Genomic DNA, 18,938 nt, shown 5'->3' on the forward strand with positions numbered 1-18,938 from the left:
AAGCAAGGAGTAAAACTCATAGGAGTGCTACTTGGAGAGTCTTACATGCCAGTGTCAGGGCCAGTCCCAACAGCCTCAAGCTTAGCTCCCTGTGCTCAAGCCTGGTTCTCCAATAAAAGAAAGCTGTTTGAGAAACCTTGACAGCCCTTGGAACTCTTTGAGAAAAAGCTAGAAGCAGCCTCGGTGGAGGTGCCCACTTCTTCACCCAGGAGCTGCTTTATGCAGCTGCCGCGCAAGATCTCCACCTGAGCTACGCTGCAGCAGCAGTTGTGCCTGCAGCCAGCTGTGTAACCCACTGCCCTGGTCCTGACCTTCCTGCAGACCCGATTCTGCAGGTTTGACCTTGGTCCTGCCTCCTTGCAATGGACTTGCCTGGCAATCTGCATTCTTGGTTCACCCTGGCTACTGCCACCAGACCTGCCTCACCCGCTGCCCCCATTCCCATGCTGTGGGGGTGTACCCCTTGCTGATGAAGTCTTTACTTTTTGCCTGCCTTGTCATGACTCTCAGTTGCTAGACTGCCTACCCTGCTGCTCCCTTACATGCAGTAGGTAAACCGCATTTGTCACTACACTCTGTATCTGTCTTCTTTTCCACAAAAACAGAAAACAGATCTTTACAAAAATCACAAGAAGAAATGAAGCAAAGGAAAGCCAAGGAAATTAATAAGTCTGCTGTTAATGATCTTGCCTAATATACTATGTACAATTCCTGTACAAAAATATTAGCAGAACAGAAAACACAGAAAGAAACAGAAAAATGGACCTCATAATTTTATATTTTTCAAATGTGCATTTTATTCAGTCATTAACAGAAGCCTCTCAAGAGCAGACGTTAGCTTACTTGACTCATGGAAAATGCTAACAAGGGTTAAGTGCCTAACTGCTTTTCTCCCTTTTAAAATACTATTCTCCTGACTTCTTTAGGCAGGATGCAGAATAACTAAATGGAGAGCAAGTACATACAAGTGAATCCTGGCATTAAAAGATGCTAGATACAGAACATGATCATACTGGCAAAATACGTGTAGGAAATATAAAGCAGGAAATCCAAATTCCTTTCATACACCCCTTGTAGTAAAAAAGCTCTCAAGTAGAGATTAAGTGTCATGACCTAACAGTATGGCAGGGAAGTGAGTGAAAGAAAATTTGCTTGGCTGAAAAGGAATAAGAAAAAGTATTCTCCAACATGCAAGCCCTCATCTCTCACCATTTGGGAGAGAGTGAATTATTTACATTCACAATGCTCCAGATTTCTCTATTGCAATGAACATTTTGCTTTTCACATTGAAAATCTGGCCTATTCCTAGTACAAAATATTGGTAAGTTTGCAGTTCTTTGGTTTCATGTTATCGGAGGACATCTGTTTCTCTCTTTTGAGTAAGATATGTCATGGCTGTGGAGATCCTAGCAAGACAGTGGTATTTCAAGGCTGTCACAGCAATTTCTGCTGAAATCCCAGTTAACAGTAGGTCTATATTTGGCTTATACATTATGTTCGTTTTGAAATGGGAAGTGCATTAAATAATAGTTTTTTTATAAAACTGTAGGAAAGCTAGACTGTCCCCCTCAAGAACCCAATGTGAAACAACTAGTGAAGTAGCTGGCTGAGCACAGCACACGCCAAAAGAAGAGACAAGGGTGGAAATTGGTTGTGTACCTCTACTTGGAAACTGTATTAAGGTTTGTGTTACGTGAGCCATAAGCATAAACAGTGTTCTTCAAACAGTCCACCTTCAACAGGAATCTCATTCTAATCTTTACTCTGTTACTGGGGATGAATTTGAGAGAACTTGTGGACTTACATAAACCAAGAAAATAGAGGAAGGCAGTCATACTTAGTTTTCCCTTATATCTTTTCCATGACAACAGCTTAAAGAAAACCATACAAACACCTGCTCTTTCAGTACTCTTGTCAAGATACTGACCTGGGCAATAGCCCTGTCAGAATCCTTGTCTTGTGTGACCTCCACTTTTATGCCACAAATGGACTATATGTTTCACAGGCACCGAAAAAACAGAGCCCTTCCTAATTCAGAGACCCTTGGTTGAGGAAGTATGCATTTGACTGGATGGAACTGGAGATGGGATATAAACACTTCTCACGCTCAGGATGCAGGAGCATTACACACTTGCAGGAAGCAGAAGCACTTTATTGTGGTGTGTTTTGAGGCTTGGCTGCCTCAGCCAGCATGCTCTACATAAAGGGACAAGTGAATAGTTTGAACAAGCCTGTGGAACAGAATAGAATGCCTTTAAGCTCTGACAGAGGTTTTCCATATGGGCCTCGATTATGAGTAAGTGAGAAGGATGATTCGTATTTGCATGAAGTTGAAGGTGAATGTAATTTCCACTACAATTTCAGTTTTTTCATGCTTTTCTTTGAAGAATGTGCAAGTGCTCAGATTTAAATGGCTTCACTGTAGCTAAGTGAGATCAAATGCCTGTAAAATGACTAAAAGCTGACTTATAATTGTCCTTAATTATAAAATGAATAGTTTTGAATTTGTGTACTACATGAATCAGCCAATTCAAATATGAGCATGATTTAGGCTAGCAGAATCTTGACAGGTACTATTATTACTAAAACAAGAACTATTTGATGCAATTAAATCAGCCAAAGAACTTTATTTTCCTTCAGCATCTCCTTCTTTCTGTTTGTGAGCTATTCTTCAGTTCTGCAAGGGACACTGAAGTTCTTTTGTGCGCTTCTTCCTCACCTTGCATTTTCCCAGTGTTTTAGTGCTGATGCAGAAATAGAAGCATCTAACTTTTATGAAAATCTAGTAAATTAAAATAAAGACATCAAAGGCAGGGAGAATGGGAGTTATTTTTCATAACTATTTACCAGACAGTTTTGGTGTATTATTTTTCAGCCAGTAGATTATCCACGAACTACTGAATTTGGCTATTACCCAATTGTGTTTATCACATTAGTTATATGGTTGACATGTTTTCAGACTAATGCCTCAATACTCAGAAAAGCATCAACATTTTCTTAAATTTATCTTTTGTCAGTAAATCACCTAAGCATATAAACTGAGCACATTATATGCCATTTGAGAAATAGTATTTTAGCCATAGTACCTGCTAACATGAGGAACTAAACAGAAAGTTTGCTGAATTATATTCTGGAGTACTAAAAGCCTGAAGCATAACCACAGCCAATAACTTTAAAATCGTGGTTGTTGTCTGATCTTTATCACACAGAAATATGATAATGGATGCACAAATCAAACATTTCTGCACATTATTCAGCCGGAAAATTGCAGACAAGATAAAGTGACTGTATTACAGACACAATTCTTGCAATACATTGAACGGCTCTCACACAACAAAACATACACATTTCTTTTTTGTATTATTTAGTTACACAGAAAACTTTACTTATCTCTATTGTCCTTGAATGTTTTGTACACTTTAGCAACACTGAGCTAACAGTTCAGTTTGGCGCAATTTGCCTGTAAATATGCAATTAGCACTTCACTAGTTATTTATATAAGACATCAAATCAGGAAAAGGACAACGCATTAAGTGGGGAGCAATTAGGCTTAGGATACATTCAGAACATTATGCCATGTTTACCCACAATTATTTGTGGGGGAAAAATCTGTGTCTTTGTGCACTAGTAACTCCTTAAAATAATTTGTTGAAAAAAATGGGGATACAATAAAAGATATTGTTATTGTTATTGTTAATTGTTATTATTGTTACTACTACTACTACTACTACTACTATGTATTGACCAGTGCTTCAGACAGATCCAAATGCAGCCTCAGAGTGGCCTTTAGGATGAGGAATAAGAAAGGCAAGAACCTCTGACTACTCACACCACATACCCATCATTAACTCTGAACACCCTGTTGCAGACCCAGCCGCTGCGGTTCCCGGGGCAGTGAGCGGCGCAGTGCAGCAGCGCAAAGCGGGGTGCAGTGCAGGTGCGCAGCAGGGCGCAAGGCAAGCCTGTGTTCTTACCTCTGCAGGAGTGCTCATCCTGGTCCCTGCACAGGCTTTGCTCCTGTGGCTTCCACAGCCGGCAGATCTGTTGCTTGTTTACTACCAGTCTTCTGTGCTGAGACACGCCGCTAAGCTCAGAGACAATCTCCTCTTCCCAGCTTGGCTGATTGCTGTGGGGAGGAGAAAAGAAAGGGAAAGCCCTGAGAAAAACACCCTTACAGAAGATGGGAGGAGGGGATGGATACACTTCAGCTGCTCTCCACCACCTTCTCTTCTCAACACCTCTGCTTCTCATAAAAGTGTATTTTTTGTTCCCTTCTGCCTCCCTTGATGATCCACGTGTCTCTCTGTGCCTTGGAGGGGACTGAAACCTTTTCGAACAGAAGTAGGTGATTCTCCAGCTCCCCCAGCCTCTCCTCAGCCCTTTGCTGCTCCCTTTCTCCCCGACAGCCTTACTACCCTGCCCACCCAACGAGCCTGTTTTGGTCTGATATTCTCACTGCTGCTAACCTGTTCCAACCTGCTGCTCTGGGGCCTGGAGGCCCCTGCCTATCACAAGATAGCATGGGTTTGGATCCCGTGCTCCTCCCCCAGCACGGGCAAGGCCAGCATCCTGACTCTCTTGGTGCTGTCGCTCATCTGCACCCCTAAGTCCATTCAAGGGGTGAATACACAACTACTTCTGATTCTTTTTCTTTTCATTAAGAGGCATAAAAGAAACCGCTCATTACGGATTCTATTTACAGTGGTTTGTGGCTTCTCAGGTGACGGCCCAGCCTGGGGGTCATTGCTTCCCTAAGGATGCATATTGGAAAGATCTGAGAGGGAAGTTTCTCTGCTTTGCGGACTGGGAACCAGATTCCTTCCCTAAGACGTTAAAAGCTGAGTAGTGGACTTTGGGAATTGAGACCTTCTCAAGAGGCAGCTAGGAGGTGAGAAAGGTGGTGGGGAGCAGTTTGGTGTCAGCTTCCAAAAAGACTGAACCAAGCAGAATACCAGGAGAGAACTGTTTACCTCCCCACCTCACTGGTTTCTCAGGGCAGCATGGTGCCTTGGTTCACTAGTCTGAAGATAATTAGATAACTGTCCAGTTGTTCAGAGCTTGCCAAATCTTTGGTCGCTGTCCTAAAGTCCAAATCTTCTCACCTTCATCAATTTGACTTTTTCCCCTACTCCTGTAGTGGTGCATAATTTCTTAACATCTTTGATTATACTGTGACAACAGACTTCTTACATGACTGAAAGCAGTAACTTACTGCCAGTCCTCTCCACCACTCGGGTCGCTGGTAGCTATACATTTCTACATTTACCAAACAGCTCTACATACTGTAAAAAAGGCCCTTGCATACAGCAAAAAAGGTCCCTGTTGACCTTTCTTGCCTTGCAATAGGCTACTTCCTTTCAGCTTAACATCAGAATCCAATTTGTGAATACTTCTTGCATAAATGACTGAGAATCTTGTTAGTGGAAGTAACAAGATGCTCTTGGTAGTCACAACTCTTGCATTGCTGGGAGCAGCATTACTGTGATCCACACTGTCCAACAGATACAGAGGTGGTCTGTTCGTTGTGGCTTAAATTAATTTACAGCTAGTCAAATCTCAAATCTTTGTGTAAACGGCAAAATGGGAATATGTAAGAAAATTCAACCCATTTAATCCTTTGGTTTAACATAGCTTTAAGTCTTCCATATGTTTCTGCTGCATTCCCCTTTGAGCCTTTTCCACTCTTCCCTACTGTGCATCTTTTTTCACAATATCTGCATTTCCAGTACTCTCTCACAAATGCTTTTCAGTAGTTGCACTGGTAGTATAGACAAAGAAATGGTACAATAGTGGCCTGGCTAGGTTTAACTGTAAGTGATCTTACTGTGGAGTTACCTTTGTAAACAGACGGGGCAAATTTTGTTCATAACATTATGTAGGTTATTTATCTGCTTTATCCATGTGTCTGAATTTTTCCATCTTCTAATTACAGCATCCTAAAGTTCTCAAGCTTTAAGTAATGAAATTAATTTTACTTCTATTTTTTCTCATGAACACTTTCTAGGCTTTGAAATTTCTCTGGACAAGGAGTTTATTGCCTTTTTGATTATAAAGTGGCTAACATCATTTTGAACACAATGTAATTCAAATTGAAGAAAGTAATAAAATCTTGGCTGAAGTATTCAGCTTTAAAATAGAATTTGGGAAGAGCAAAAAAGCCATTTGCTTAATATGCCAGTGAGTTATGATTGGAGTTAACATGGTTTCATGAGCCCGTATATTTTAACAGGTCCGCTACCTCCTGCTGATTAAATGTTATTTTACCAAATAACTTGACAAAATGTTACATTAATATTGCCACACCAAATGGATTGTCCCACATGCATTATCTAGAAACACTTTGAATGTGTATATACGGACAATTTTTTCCAGATCTTGTAAATGAATCAGGACACATCTTGAAAAGTAGTTGGATCAAAGTCTCAGTGTAGGTGTGCATAGGATGTTTCAGGACATGAAATGCACATCAGTTTCTCAGTGAAGAGCATGGGTCTTCGAATTTAGTACACGCTTCAGTGGTGCTGTGATGCTGAGAAAACTGTCTTGCAAGATCTGGCATGGAGATTATGTTCCATCTCTTAAGTCATCACAGATCATAATAACATTATACACTGGATCTGACAGACATGACTGTTGGTTTCCATTGGAAGACTGTGCTCCTGAGCACCATTCTGTTGCATAGAGCTCATTAAATAATTCAGTAGGAAGGTTGAACTGTTACGGAGAGAATGAAATCATTAAGATTTGTATTTATTCAAAAAGCCATATCTTTCTTTGGAGAAAATGTGGATTTATTTCACACATATGCTCTCTCTGTGCTTGTGCTCTGAGATACACAGGTATAAGACATATTTAACCCCAAATTAGATGACCCATGCTTCAGAAAAACCTGACTGTGGCCATTAGCTGAAGCTGAGTAACTCAGACACTGCAGTTATGTACTTCTCCAAGCAGAGTTTCTTGCACCTGTTGGAGTAAGGGCAGAACACATTTGCATCTGGCAGCAACAAGCTGGGGCAGCATATCTTACATTTTCCACACTATCAATAGGATATGGAAGTCTTCAAGTTAGGTGCCACAGGACAGTGTAATGGCTGCACATGCATTTAAGCCTTGAAGAAGGTCTGCCTTGGAGGGGATTGCATGATGGCAGTGTGCAGTCCAACGTCTTTATTGAATATACATCCTGTAGAGCTTCAGTGATATTGTGAGCTGCATACGTGCAGTATTCACATGTACAAGAACATGGTGCTGTATACATGCTGTTTTTTCCTGCTAGCACATAAGTTTCTTTAAAGATGCCTTTATCAGCTACTGAATACAACAACAAAAAGTTTCCCTGTAAACTTTTTCTAACTACCGATGCAGGAAGAAGGACTGGTGTGTGTGTGTGTGTGTGAGACGTCACGAGTAATCCTTATCGGCTGATTCCCTTCTTATCTCTGAGGCACAGATGACAGCTCTGCTCTCTGGAGTCCACAAATTAGGACCCCTGGCTTTTTTCTGTGTGATAGGCTCTTTCTCTTCTCTAGCTAGCAGTACACTAGCTTTTCCAAATGTAACACTGATCAGCACATTGAAAAAAAGAGTGTTGGACAGGCCTTCCAGCTGTCACACATAAAACTGTTTAATGGCAATTATCTTTTAGACTCTTAGATTTAAATAGGTGTATGGTTCAAAGAAATGTGGAATTATTAAGTGCATTGATGTGTGCTTGACAGATGGGGTTATAAGCGTTCCTTATAGATTCAAGAGTTAGAAAATTAGGCAGATTTCAGAAATTATTTTCTTAATATCTGTCCTGAAGTGAAATTGAATTGGGACTTTGATCTTCAGCATTGTGTGAATGGTAAATTCCCCTGCAGCACTTTGGCAGGGCAAAATTTTGCTTCATAGATTGATATCCCAGCTTCAACCTTTCCAAAATAGGTATGTATCATAGACTGCACAAAAATTTGCCAGATTTTTGTAATTAAAGGAAAAAAAGAACATTAGAAAAATATGATGCAGCAATGTTAATGTCACCAGACATCTTGGAAACTCATGTGGAAAAGTTATCCCTTACAAAGAGATTGCTTAGTTTCAAAAACAAGCTTGCCTAGCTCGAGCTTTTCTACCTCAGATGGTCACCGATGGCCCTACTACCAGTGAGCAGTGTCATTTGTGGGGTAAAGCAACATGAAAGAAATTCTTATTTATATGAAAGACTGTCTGCCAAAGGCTAGTAGTAGTTCTGGTCACCATCAAAAGCACAAATTTGTTTTGAAAACATCAGAACACCAAAGCACTGCGAGAGCTTGCTGCTTCAGTAGAGAAGTTCAGGAAACCGGAGGCAGTATAATCTGAGAGCCCTCGTCCTCTGCTGTGGATGGGAGGACTGATAGCAGGATAAACTCATTTTAAGCAGCACAGAACTGGAGCTGCCAGTCAGGGATCTAGCAGAGTGTTCTAACTGCCCTATGGGTAGCACAGAGTGATCCCTTCTGTGGCAAAATTGTTCTCAGAGACTCTTAGTCACATAGGCAGATGGGAACTTTTCACCGCCTTTTTATCCCACCAAATACTTGCTCTCCCATCTACCTTCAGCCCACCAGGTACACAGAATCATAGAGTCACAGAATGGTTTGGGCTGGAAGGAACCTTTTAAAGATTGTGTAGTCCAATCCCCCTGCCATGGTCAGGGGCATCTTTCATTTGATCAGGTTGCTTAAAGCCTCATTCAACCTGGCCTTGAACATTTCGAGTGATGGAGCATCCCCAGCTTCCCTGGGCAACTTGTTCTTCCAACTTCTCTGGGCCACTTGTTAACACCTTTATTTAGGAAAAAGGACAGAAAAGTTGCTGATTCTTCTAACCACTAACATCAGGCAAAAGACATTAGGTTCAGAGGAGGCAGTAAGAAGAGGAAAGACAAAGGCTGTAAGCATGGACTAGCTCAGTGTGTGGTAGTTCAGTTACCTGGCTGAATCTGTTAAAGGTGATGAGAAAAAAGGAGGGCTAGCCTGACCTGTCTGGGTCCTTCTAACTGAAGGTTCATCAACCCATCCAAAAGGAAGAGCATACTCAGGCCTGGAAGCCAAGTGGATAAAAGAGATGCAAGGCATGTGAATCAGAAGTAGAGAGGAAGGGTAGCCTTGATGGCAGAAAAGAAAAGGGGTGGGTTTCAGATAGTAGAGAAGGGAAGCTTGAGAATTAAGACAGAAGGGTAAAGAAGGTTAGCCAACGAAGCCAGGAGGGGAAAGCACTGAAAGTAAGAATGGCAGATGTTGAAGCTGAAACTACAAAACACCCACCCTATTCTCCTGGATTTCCCTGGGCATAATCCTGCCCTACATGAATGTCTTGTGTTATGTCTATCTCACTTTAGTGTCTCATTTTATTGCTTCACTGGGCACAATCTCTAAGGACAAATAAGCTTAATTATGATAACACTTCAGGCTATTGTTAATGATTTTGTAGTTTGTTGCAGTTACTGTACTAGTGCAAACTTGAATTTTTTTTCTATGCAACCAGGTAAAGACCTGTATTAAAAAGGTTTTTCTGTAGTTGCCTGTCTTTTCACACAGTCAAACATTAACAGTGAAATCATCCCAAAACCCCCACGAAGCATTGTTTTCCATTCAGAAAAGCAAGCCTTAGCCTCTGAAACTTTTATTTAAAATGAAGGAGGGCAAGAAAGGGTAAAAACATAATCCCTGAATAAGCAGCCATGCAGCCTGCTATTGTGGAGGCAGGGTCAGGCAAATGGAATGTCTGAGGCCAGCAGGCTGCCAGATGGACTGTTAGAACTGAATGTCTACCAGCTCTGCTCTTGCTTCTTCGTAGTGCCCCACCTTCTGAGATACATCCTAAAAAACCATTTTCTATAGTTCTTTGAAATACTGGGTACCTTCTTTGTCTTTTAAAATTGCTAACAGGCTGATTTAAAAGGATATTTGCTCTAAAATTCAGTTCTTACTCTGAAAAGTCAGTAGAACTAAAAATCCCCTTTCATATTCAACACAATCAAAAGTGGTGAATTTAATGACACCAAAGCTATGGCCCACATTAGCCCTAGAGAATTGATTGAGATGAGAGGCAGCCTTGTGTGAGATGTGGAGCTGTTCACTAATACCTGCTTGCAGCATGCCCGGGCTAACTTCTGTGATTGTGGCAGCAAGATAGAGCTAAGCCTTATGACTTAACGGGTGCTGATGTGTGAGGTGAAATTTCAGAGTAATTCCAGACATTATGGGGCTAGTAAGCAGAATCAACTATATTTCATGTGTAGACTAAGTTCTTCTGATGCAGAATCACTTGAGTCATGACTGTTAAAATCAATGGTCATGACCAAAACTCAGAGGTTTGTGTCTCAACACGTATGTTTTAACTATAATGCCACAACTAGAAATTATGTGGAAGCATAGTGTTTACAGTTAAATTAGAAACTATAGGAATTCCAGGGCCATTGGTAATGCTATAAAAGGTGTCAGCAAGAACACCATTTTCCAATTTTTTTTACAAAAAAAAGTACATCCATATTGTTCACCTTTAATTACAGCTGTGGACCAGATATTGAAGTGTCATCGGTCATAAAAATTCTCCTCTTCTGTTTAGGCCCCAAATCTGCTGTCCCCTTCTGTGTTTTAGATTGTACTTGATTCTAAAGTTCTTCATATACTTTGCAGTATCACAAAAAATGCCTGTGAAACACAAAGAGGACTGACATATTTAAAAAAAAAAGAAAAAGTGACCTTGTCTCTCCTGAGCTGAACCCTCAATTGCCTGGTGTGTATTTCCACTAAGTTTTCATTTTATCTTGTCTCTTCCTATGCTTTTCATCCTGTTTGGTACCTCCAGCTGCTGCACTCTGTGTCAGTGGTTAAGGCCTAAACTCAGGACTCTGGAGATTTCGTGTTCCACTCCTTGATCCCGACGTACCCTGTGGGTTTGAGCTGCCAGGTAACTTACCGACGCATCTGTAAATGGAGTGGTTTGTATCTGCCCAGCAATGTGGCATGTTTTGAAATTAGCATATTTCCTGCGTGACTATGAGGTATTACTAAGAAGTAAAGACTCCAATACACAAAGTCAAAAGACAAACTGAACAGCCTAATTAGCTGGGAAAGATTTTCTCCCAGACTGATGAAGTGGAAACAAAAGGCATGTTTACTAGACTTCTACGTAGTTAAATGACCAAGTTGTGCTGTCATTCACTTCTTTTCTCAAAGGCAGGATCAGCTTTCCCTCTGTGACACTCTTGCAGCTTCTTGTTCAAAATCTTCTAAAAATTTTGCAATAAGAATATATGTGACTTTTTTTCCTCTGAGTTTTAACACTCTAATTGTAAAAAGGATCAGACTTAGTTATTATGAAGCCTGACACTCCTCGCCCTCCCCATAATGTAAACGGAGAAGAGCTTCAGTTATTTTTCGCATGTGTAAGACCTTTTGCAGATTTCTTCTCTCTAAACTAAACAAGGCTGGTGCTTTCAATTTGTGCATTTTTTTTTAAATTTGCAGTTCTGCAGAAAAACCTTACTAGAGCTACACAGAACAGTACAATGCCTTAATTTGTACAGCAAACAAAAACTGCTGTTTGTATTTCACAGCATCCCAGCTGTAGTTTTATGATTGTCTTCACAACTGTTGCTGTACCCACCAGATCCTTCCCTGTACTTCTGTTGACACCTTCTTCCTCATCCAGTATTTATGCATGTCTTTTTGTGTCTATAAGTATCTGTCCATATTTTTCAGCCTGCATCTCTAGTTTGTCAAGATGATTTTGAATTCTGAATCTGTCTTCCAAAAACTTTGCACCTAATCCAAACCTACTGAATCTGCAGATTTAATAGTCTCCAGTCACTAGAAAAATAAAATTACCCCTGAATATCGGATGCAGCATTCCAGATGCTGTCTTAAAAAGTGCTGAGAGAATCACTTCCCTTGGTCTACTGGCTATGCTCCTGTTCAAACAGCCCAGAATACTGTACACGGTACACTTGTTCTCTATACATTTACTGAACTACTTTAGTAATTAACTACCCATCTACTGCAGAAGTTAATCCTGTCTAAACAAACTGGGTTTTTTTGGTCGAACCCTTGGAATTTACTTGTGTTGAATAGCACTGATATTATTCGTTTTACCACCAGATGTCAGAAAGATGGTACTGGAATGGACTCACTGACAAAGTTCTCAGGTGCTGCCCCAGCAGTGCTGTCAGGTCTTGGGCCATTCCCTGCCCCTGCTGAGGGGTCTGCCTGCCTCAGTGCAGAGCCAGCACTCACAGCCTTGACACAGATTGCTGCGGGAAGCTGCAGTGGGGCCTGGCCCCCCATACTTTCAGGAGATGCTTCTAGGATGCTCACCCTTGGTCTCTGCCTGGGCAGCACTGCAGCTATGCCTGTGCCTTGACACATGCTCAGCCGGTCTGGGTGCTGATCCTGACCTGCAGACTTGAATTCCTGGCTTGGTCTTGGACATGCCTTATCACTATGGACTTGTCTGGCAATCAGTGGGCTGCTGGCTGACCCCAGTTACCATCACAGAGCTTATCTGGTATCCTTGCTCATATGCTGTGGGATGGCATGCTGGACCCTGCCCTTACTGTCCCTGCCTTGCCTTCTGGTAACTTCTTCTTCACTTTCCCTCATGGAACAGCTCCTCCTGATACTCCTTGACACCCATGGCCATTGTAATGCATACTTCATCCATAATTGTCTCTCTGGACTTGCAACATTTTGAGTAGCTTTTTAAATGTACTGATGTTAGCCTCTTCATAAATAGCATACAGGGATATGTACGTACACATTGTGTCCATGAAGATGGGGAGTTCAGGTTCAGCTAACACCCATCTTATCTCTGTGATGTCTTTGACTCATGGGTAAATAGTCTGGAAGATGGCCTGGGAGACCTGCACCTCCATCTGCGCTATGAACTTCAAATTGGCTGCCTAGCAATCAACATTGAGACGGTAAGGCTACACAATGCAATAGAGGACCTTCTTCACAAGTGTTGGCACCCAGAATGTGATAAGGTGACACTTGGTGACAGGCACTAGGTTACTGCATAGAACCTTGAAGGTGACCTTCTTGATGTCAAAATTTGGCCATTCCTGCTGGCCCACCCAGGCACACAACACCATACCACCCCAGGAGCTGGAGGGTCATCTTCTGCAGCGTGAAGAAATGATCTACCCTCCAGCACCTCAGTTTTCCCCTTCCTGGAGGAAAAGATGGGTCCGGTACTTTCTGGATAAATCTAACTGAGACGACAGCAGGAGTAGAATAAAACCCAGCAGCTATAATGGCAGCAGCACCAGTTAGCTTGTCAGTCAGTTGCCAGACAAATGCTCCCCTTAGGTAGCACTAGCTATTCCATTCTAGTTCCTTAAGCTGAACCAAGGTCTGAATCCTTTGTTTTGTTAGGAAAAATCAAGCAAATAGTAGCCAAGCTGAATGTCTTTTCTGCAAACCTAGGACCCACAGTGAGAATGCTTGCCAAACAGTTGCAGGAGTGAGGGAAGAGGAAGAATAACTGCATCATGGCCAGATGTGGAAATCAGATCAAGCTCCTCAAACAGGTTTAAGATGCTTTAAGCATTTGTGTACAAAATTTAGTTAATTGTGTGTTTTCTGAAAATGTCTTACATTTCTTGCACTTTCTGATATTGAAATGATCTTTCTCTCCTGCCAGACAGGGGCATGGGGCCCAGTCCTAGCATGAGACAGCATACACACATGTGAAACTCTTCTCCACCTGTAAATACATAAATTCAGAGAGTTCTGTGAACTGGATTACCACAAGTTTTTAAAAATGCATCTGAGCCCTTTAAATGCAAATCCTTTTTCTGAACTGAAAAGTCTGTAACTGAATCTTTATCAAATTTGCATGATTAGAGAAAACAGCTGAGCTATTTTAATCATCAAAAAATGTAAAATAACATAGATATTAAATGACTTATTATGATACTTCTTCCTCTGATATAAATAGGTGAGCATGCACTGTTAACAGCTAGTTGCATTGCACTGCAAGTCTAAGGCTTTCAGGAGCTCATGAAAAGCTGAGTAAAAATTGCGAGTTCTTGAGTTGCTATGTCCATGTTACTTTCTCTCCTTTTTCTAGCAATTGCTATAATTGAATCCATGGCAGGACTTCTAGGAAATGGAACTATTTTGGTTGCCAGTTCAACTAGCTGCATCAAGAGCAAAATATTGTCCTCATATGATGCAATTATGATCTTTCTGAGTTTATCCAGATTCTTTTTGCAGTCCTGGATGATGCTGGATTTGTTCCTAAGTCTGTTTTGCGAAACTTCCTATTATGAAGAACATTTGTTTGTAATTTTAAAGACAGTTTTTATGTTTCTGAACTACTCCAGCTTCTGGTCTGCAGCCTGGCTTAGTGCCTTCTATTGTATCAAGATTGCTAGTTTTACTCAGTCTTTCTTCATCTGGTTGAAGCAAAGAATTTCCTGTCTCGTGCCCTGGGTGCTGATAACATCATCTCTTTTCTCCTTTGCAACCTCTCTTCCTTTCGCCTGGGATGTCTACGACGTGCACGACAACTTCTCTGCTCCTTCAACCATGACAAATTCTTCAGAAAGGAGAGTCACAATGAAAGCTAGCTTCTTTTTATTGATTATTCTCTGTAATGCTGGTATAGCTTTGCCTTTAATAGTGTTTGTGGTTTCAAGCATCCTGCTGATCAGATCTCTCTGGATACACACCAGGCAGATACAAAACAGTGCAACTGGCTTCTGGAATCCCAGCTTAGAGGCCCATATTGGTGCCATCAAGTCAGTCCTTTCCTTCCTTATCTTCTATGTTACGTATTTTATTTCCTTGGTTCCAATTTTAGCTGACGTTTTTTTACCTTTAAGCATCGGGGAAGCCATGTGTATAGCTGTAATGGCTGCCTGTCCTGCAGGACACTCAATGGTCTTAATACGGAGCAACCCCAAATTTCGAGAGCTACTAGCTAGGGTTTTGCACCATGCAAGCTGTCCTGTCAGAACTAGATCCATGGAAAAGACAGTGGGCTAGTCTGGGCTTTCCAGTTTAGATCCAAGTCACCACCAGAGGTATGAAGTAATAGAAGCATGAATGAGTAGGCTATAGGCCTGATCTGGAAACGTGAAGAAGCTGGGAATTTGCTTCACTTAGACATGATCTTGTAATGAAGAATTCTAAAAGTTCTCTCCTATGTTGAAAGATGATTGCCTGCAGAATACATGTACTCTGCTTGCTGTATTTCTTTAGAAATCACCACTGTTTCTCTAAGACAGCAGAAAAACAAGGCCAAGACTCGGACAATAATGTAATCACTCAAAATGCTCTAAGTTACAAATCAGACTCATGATGCTGACAGAACAGACTTGCTTAAGCACCAGCCCGTGCAAATTTTATATGTGAATATGAAACTTGAAAGCTGTTTCTGGTCAGTTAGCACATAATGAGGATGCTAAGGAATTCCCAAGAATTTTTGACTGCTTGTTGATTCTGTAAGTAGAAAAATATTTGTTGATTCTAAAAGCATCTTTAAGATTCCAGTATGATTTGGTAAAGAATGAGACAGCCTTCTGAGCTTCCTGCTATTGATGAACTAGTAATCAGTGTCTCTGTTCCCAGCAAAAAGGTATATTGGATAGGAAAAATAATTTCCTTAATATCAGACTCTTCTGAATAATGAATTGACAGGATACTATTTTGGGATTTGCTATGGAGAATAGATTCTTCAAATCAGAAGCATGAATTTGTGTCATTTAAATATTGTCAAGTATCATTAAATTACTAAAATATTAAAATTAATTAATTAGCATTACTGATAAAGTAGTTCAGAAATGTTTAAATGCATGGCTCGATATTATCTTTAAAATTTTCTAGAAATTGCACATCTCCCTGAAATGTCTCAATTTTCACAAGCTGTGTCCTATAATTTTTTCTACACAGGAATTCCTTCAGCTTTAGAAATAAATTACAATTTCCTGGACAAATCACATGTTTTGGCAGAGTCCGAAACTCAGCACATTATCGTTACACTAGGACTGGAAGTTTATGATCTTTTTCAGTTGCAGTGGGAGTTTACATTCTTTTAAAGTGATCATCACTTGTGTGGACAAAGCCCATTCTGATTTCACATACCTGGTTTTGATGTCATCACAGTCAGTCTGCTTGAAGCAATCTATCTGTCAACTAAGCGAGTGCCGGAACTGGGTCTTCAAAGAGATTTAAAAATACCAAGTCAAATAATTATTTCTGTTGGGAGTCATTCTTCCCCTTGTAAACTGTTCCACAGGTGACAGCAGTGGCTCACAGAGGAATTTTCTATGGCAGGACATGGCAATGACACCGTGATGTGGCATCTTCACCATCTGTGAAAAAGGGTTATTCCCAGCTTAGCAGCACAAAACACATGTGCTGGGAGGTCTGGTGTACCCTCTGCCCCTGTATGGCATGCTCTCACTGGCCCTGGGGAAACCAACTCTGACCTCTCTGGCCACAGGAACAAGCAAGACACATGGGGTATGGTCAACCCAGAGAACATGCGTTTTGTCCTGCTGCAGGCTGAGCCATAAGGTACGTGGCTCTCAGCAGGAATAGCCCTTATCATATGATTTGATTTACATTATGTTGTTTCTTTTCCATTTCCCCCCTCATGAACAAAGAGCCTAACCGTGTTCCTCAGTGGACATGTGCTTTGAAAGAGGTTCCTGTGTTACCTTTAAGGCTCTTTAAATGGGTCTTCCCTCCAAAGCTTTCTTTGCCTAGAGTTAAATGAAAAAGTTACCTGTGCCTCAACACACATTTTGGAATCTAAAAGAGAAAGTAGGCAGAAATACTGGAATACACCTTGTAGGGTCAATGTTCTGGCAGATGTTTCTTTCTGTAACTTCTTTCTGTAACAGCTAACTTGTCATATTAAAAAAAAATCTTTAAAATGCATCTCACAGTCTACTAAATCCTTGTTGTTCTATTAGATAAATTATTAAATAAGATTGATAAATATTTGTTCTGGGAAAAAAACCAACCCATTTGCTAGTTAAGAAAATAATAGTTACTAGAGTTAAGATTCTTTAATGTTATGCATCTTATCTGATAGTAGGCATTTTTCTTTTCTCTGTTTTGTTTGTAAGCTGGAAGTTGGTTTGATTCCCCCATCTCAAAGGAAATTGGAAATTCATCTTATCAGATCTTTCTAAAACATCCCAACTATTTCCACACACTCCAATGTTAATTAGATGCACTGGCAGGTCTATTTAAAATCTGGTATCATAAATCAGATCAGGAAACAAGCAAAGTTCAAAGCTTATCCTGTTCTAACGTCAGCAGAATGAGATGATACAAATCATGTTGTCTTATAGTTCTTTGTATTGAGGATGCAGGAACAAAAAAAAAAAAAGACAAAAGAAAAAAGACAAGATTTTCTAGGAAACTGCTCAAATGTAGCATAAAACAAAGATGCCAGCATTTAAAACAGAACTCTTTTCCGCTAACAAGACTTTTCTGGAGTTCTGTAGTTTTCTGGTTTAATCAGAAGCCTTTATTTTTGTCTGAGGACTAAATTCCTCTTAAGTTACTATGTGATGTGATTTCTGTTCCCTGAAGGGAAGTATTAAAATATGGCAACATTATGACTGTATTTTAACAAGGTATATGGCCTTTAGTATTCCTTTGAAGCAGACAGACAGAAAATTACTTCTGTTACTGTAGAGGAGTGAAGGCAGAGGGTTGATGAGCACTGATAATCTGCAGCTGTGGCCTTGCTGCCAAGGCAGTGGGTTGATTGACATGGACAGTGTGCAGCTGTAGCTTGTTCCTGCTAAGTAGTTAAATAGCCCTGAGGAGTAGAGTGTAGCCTGGCATGGCCTCTGGAGGAAGAGCAAAAAGCATGGAGAGTAGAATCTGACTGACCACAAAAGCCTTGTTGCAGCCTGATGGCTTGCTTGTGCTGCAACAGTGGGTGCCCCATGTGAGGCAGACTGATTTGGGCTCCGACTGCAACAACTGGTGCCCAGCGTAGCTGAGGCAAGTGGGAGAACCTGCGCCCCGTAACAGACACAGTGAGAGGTGAGCCGTTGCAACTAATTGATATGGGTGTATTATGATATTTGTTGTTTGTCTTAATCCAAATTGCAACTTGTTGTGCTGCATGAGACTGTGGACTATTGGATACTGATGAAGCCATACACCGAAAAGGCTCTGAACAAAATGGTTAATAAAATGGGTTACAGTTAGAACTTCAGGTTTGTGATAATATCAACATATGGTATTAAAATATCCTACAGATGAATGGTAAATCATAAATCCCTTCGTACAATAAAAGATCGTCAATGGGTACTTCAGAGAAAGAAAAGGAAAACAGCTCTCATTTGTTTTCTAAATCAGTCTTGCCTTTTTTCCAAGTAACGAAACAGTAATTTGATTCTAGTCATTAGCTCCAGGCAAGAAATGCAAAGATGTGCTATGTAACTGACAGACTTGATCACTACAGGATCCTTCTCTGCTTTGCATACCCATAAGCACAGCTGGAATTTTCATAACTGAAACTCTGGAAAACCTGCTATGGATGCTATTTTCAATGCCTGTCAGAACATCATTTTAAGAAATTGGAAGAGCTATCAATAGTACACGTATAGCTCATGCCTCACAGACCTTCCTGAAATGAGCACTACAGGCACACACCAACATATACATGCACAGGAATATATTGACAACCAGGCGTCTTGCATGATGGTTCTTTACACCTCTGCGTTTGCTTACAGAAATGGAAGGCAGGACTTCAACATTAAACTGGATAACTAATTAAACCTAATAATAGATCTTTTAAAAGAGCATAGTTTCTCATTACACTTCATTTTCTTTCCTCTCCACATAATTTGTGGGGCTAGCGGAAAGCAGCTATTCCATGTGCCTAAAACAGTGTATCTGGTACGGCAGGCTGCACAAGTCTTGCCCAAG

At 40.8% G+C, this 18,938-nt stretch overlaps 2 protein-coding genes across 12 annotated transcripts in view; one reads left to right on the forward strand and one right to left on the reverse strand.

Moving 5' to 3' along the window:
• KEL (Kell metallo-endopeptidase (Kell blood group)) overlaps positions 1-18,938 on the reverse strand; it is a 40,055-nt gene that overhangs the window by 19,286 nt on the left and 1,831 nt on the right. For 3 of the 11 annotated variants that reach the window (XM_040594795.1, XM_040594789.1, XM_040594792.1), the window contains exon 2: positions 3,975-4,126. In XM_040594795.1, the coding sequence (XP_040450729.1) occupies positions 3,975-3,992 (18 nt within the window). In that variant the 5' untranslated portion in view covers positions 3,993-4,126. Of the gene's footprint in view, positions 1-3,974; positions 4,444-4,466; positions 4,538-13,628; positions 13,738-16,121; positions 16,196-17,891; positions 18,011-18,938 lie in introns of those variants that run through there. The other 8 variants (XM_040594785.1, XM_040594784.1, XM_040594791.1 and 5 more) reach the window with 8 other exon arrangements.
• LOC121088535 (taste receptor type 2 member 40-like) lies at positions 13,744-16,115 on the forward strand. The gene has a single exon (XM_040594797.1). It carries the CDS (start codon positions 14,073-14,075, stop codon positions 15,021-15,023), a length of 951 nt encoding a protein of 316 aa, XP_040450731.1. The 5' UTR covers positions 13,744-14,072; the 3' UTR covers positions 15,024-16,115.

Source organism: Falco naumanni, chromosome 5 (assembly GCF_017639655.2).
Source record: "Falco naumanni isolate bFalNau1 chromosome 5, bFalNau1.pat, whole genome shotgun sequence".
Taxonomy (NCBI): Eukaryota; Metazoa; Chordata; class Aves; order Falconiformes; family Falconidae; genus Falco; species Falco naumanni.

Excerpts from the sequence above, each read along its gene's own strand:
- LOC121088535 (XM_040594797.1), top strand. The coding sequence starts at position 14,073 with ATGTCCATGTTACTTTCTCTCCTTTTTCTAGCAATTGCTATAATTGAA.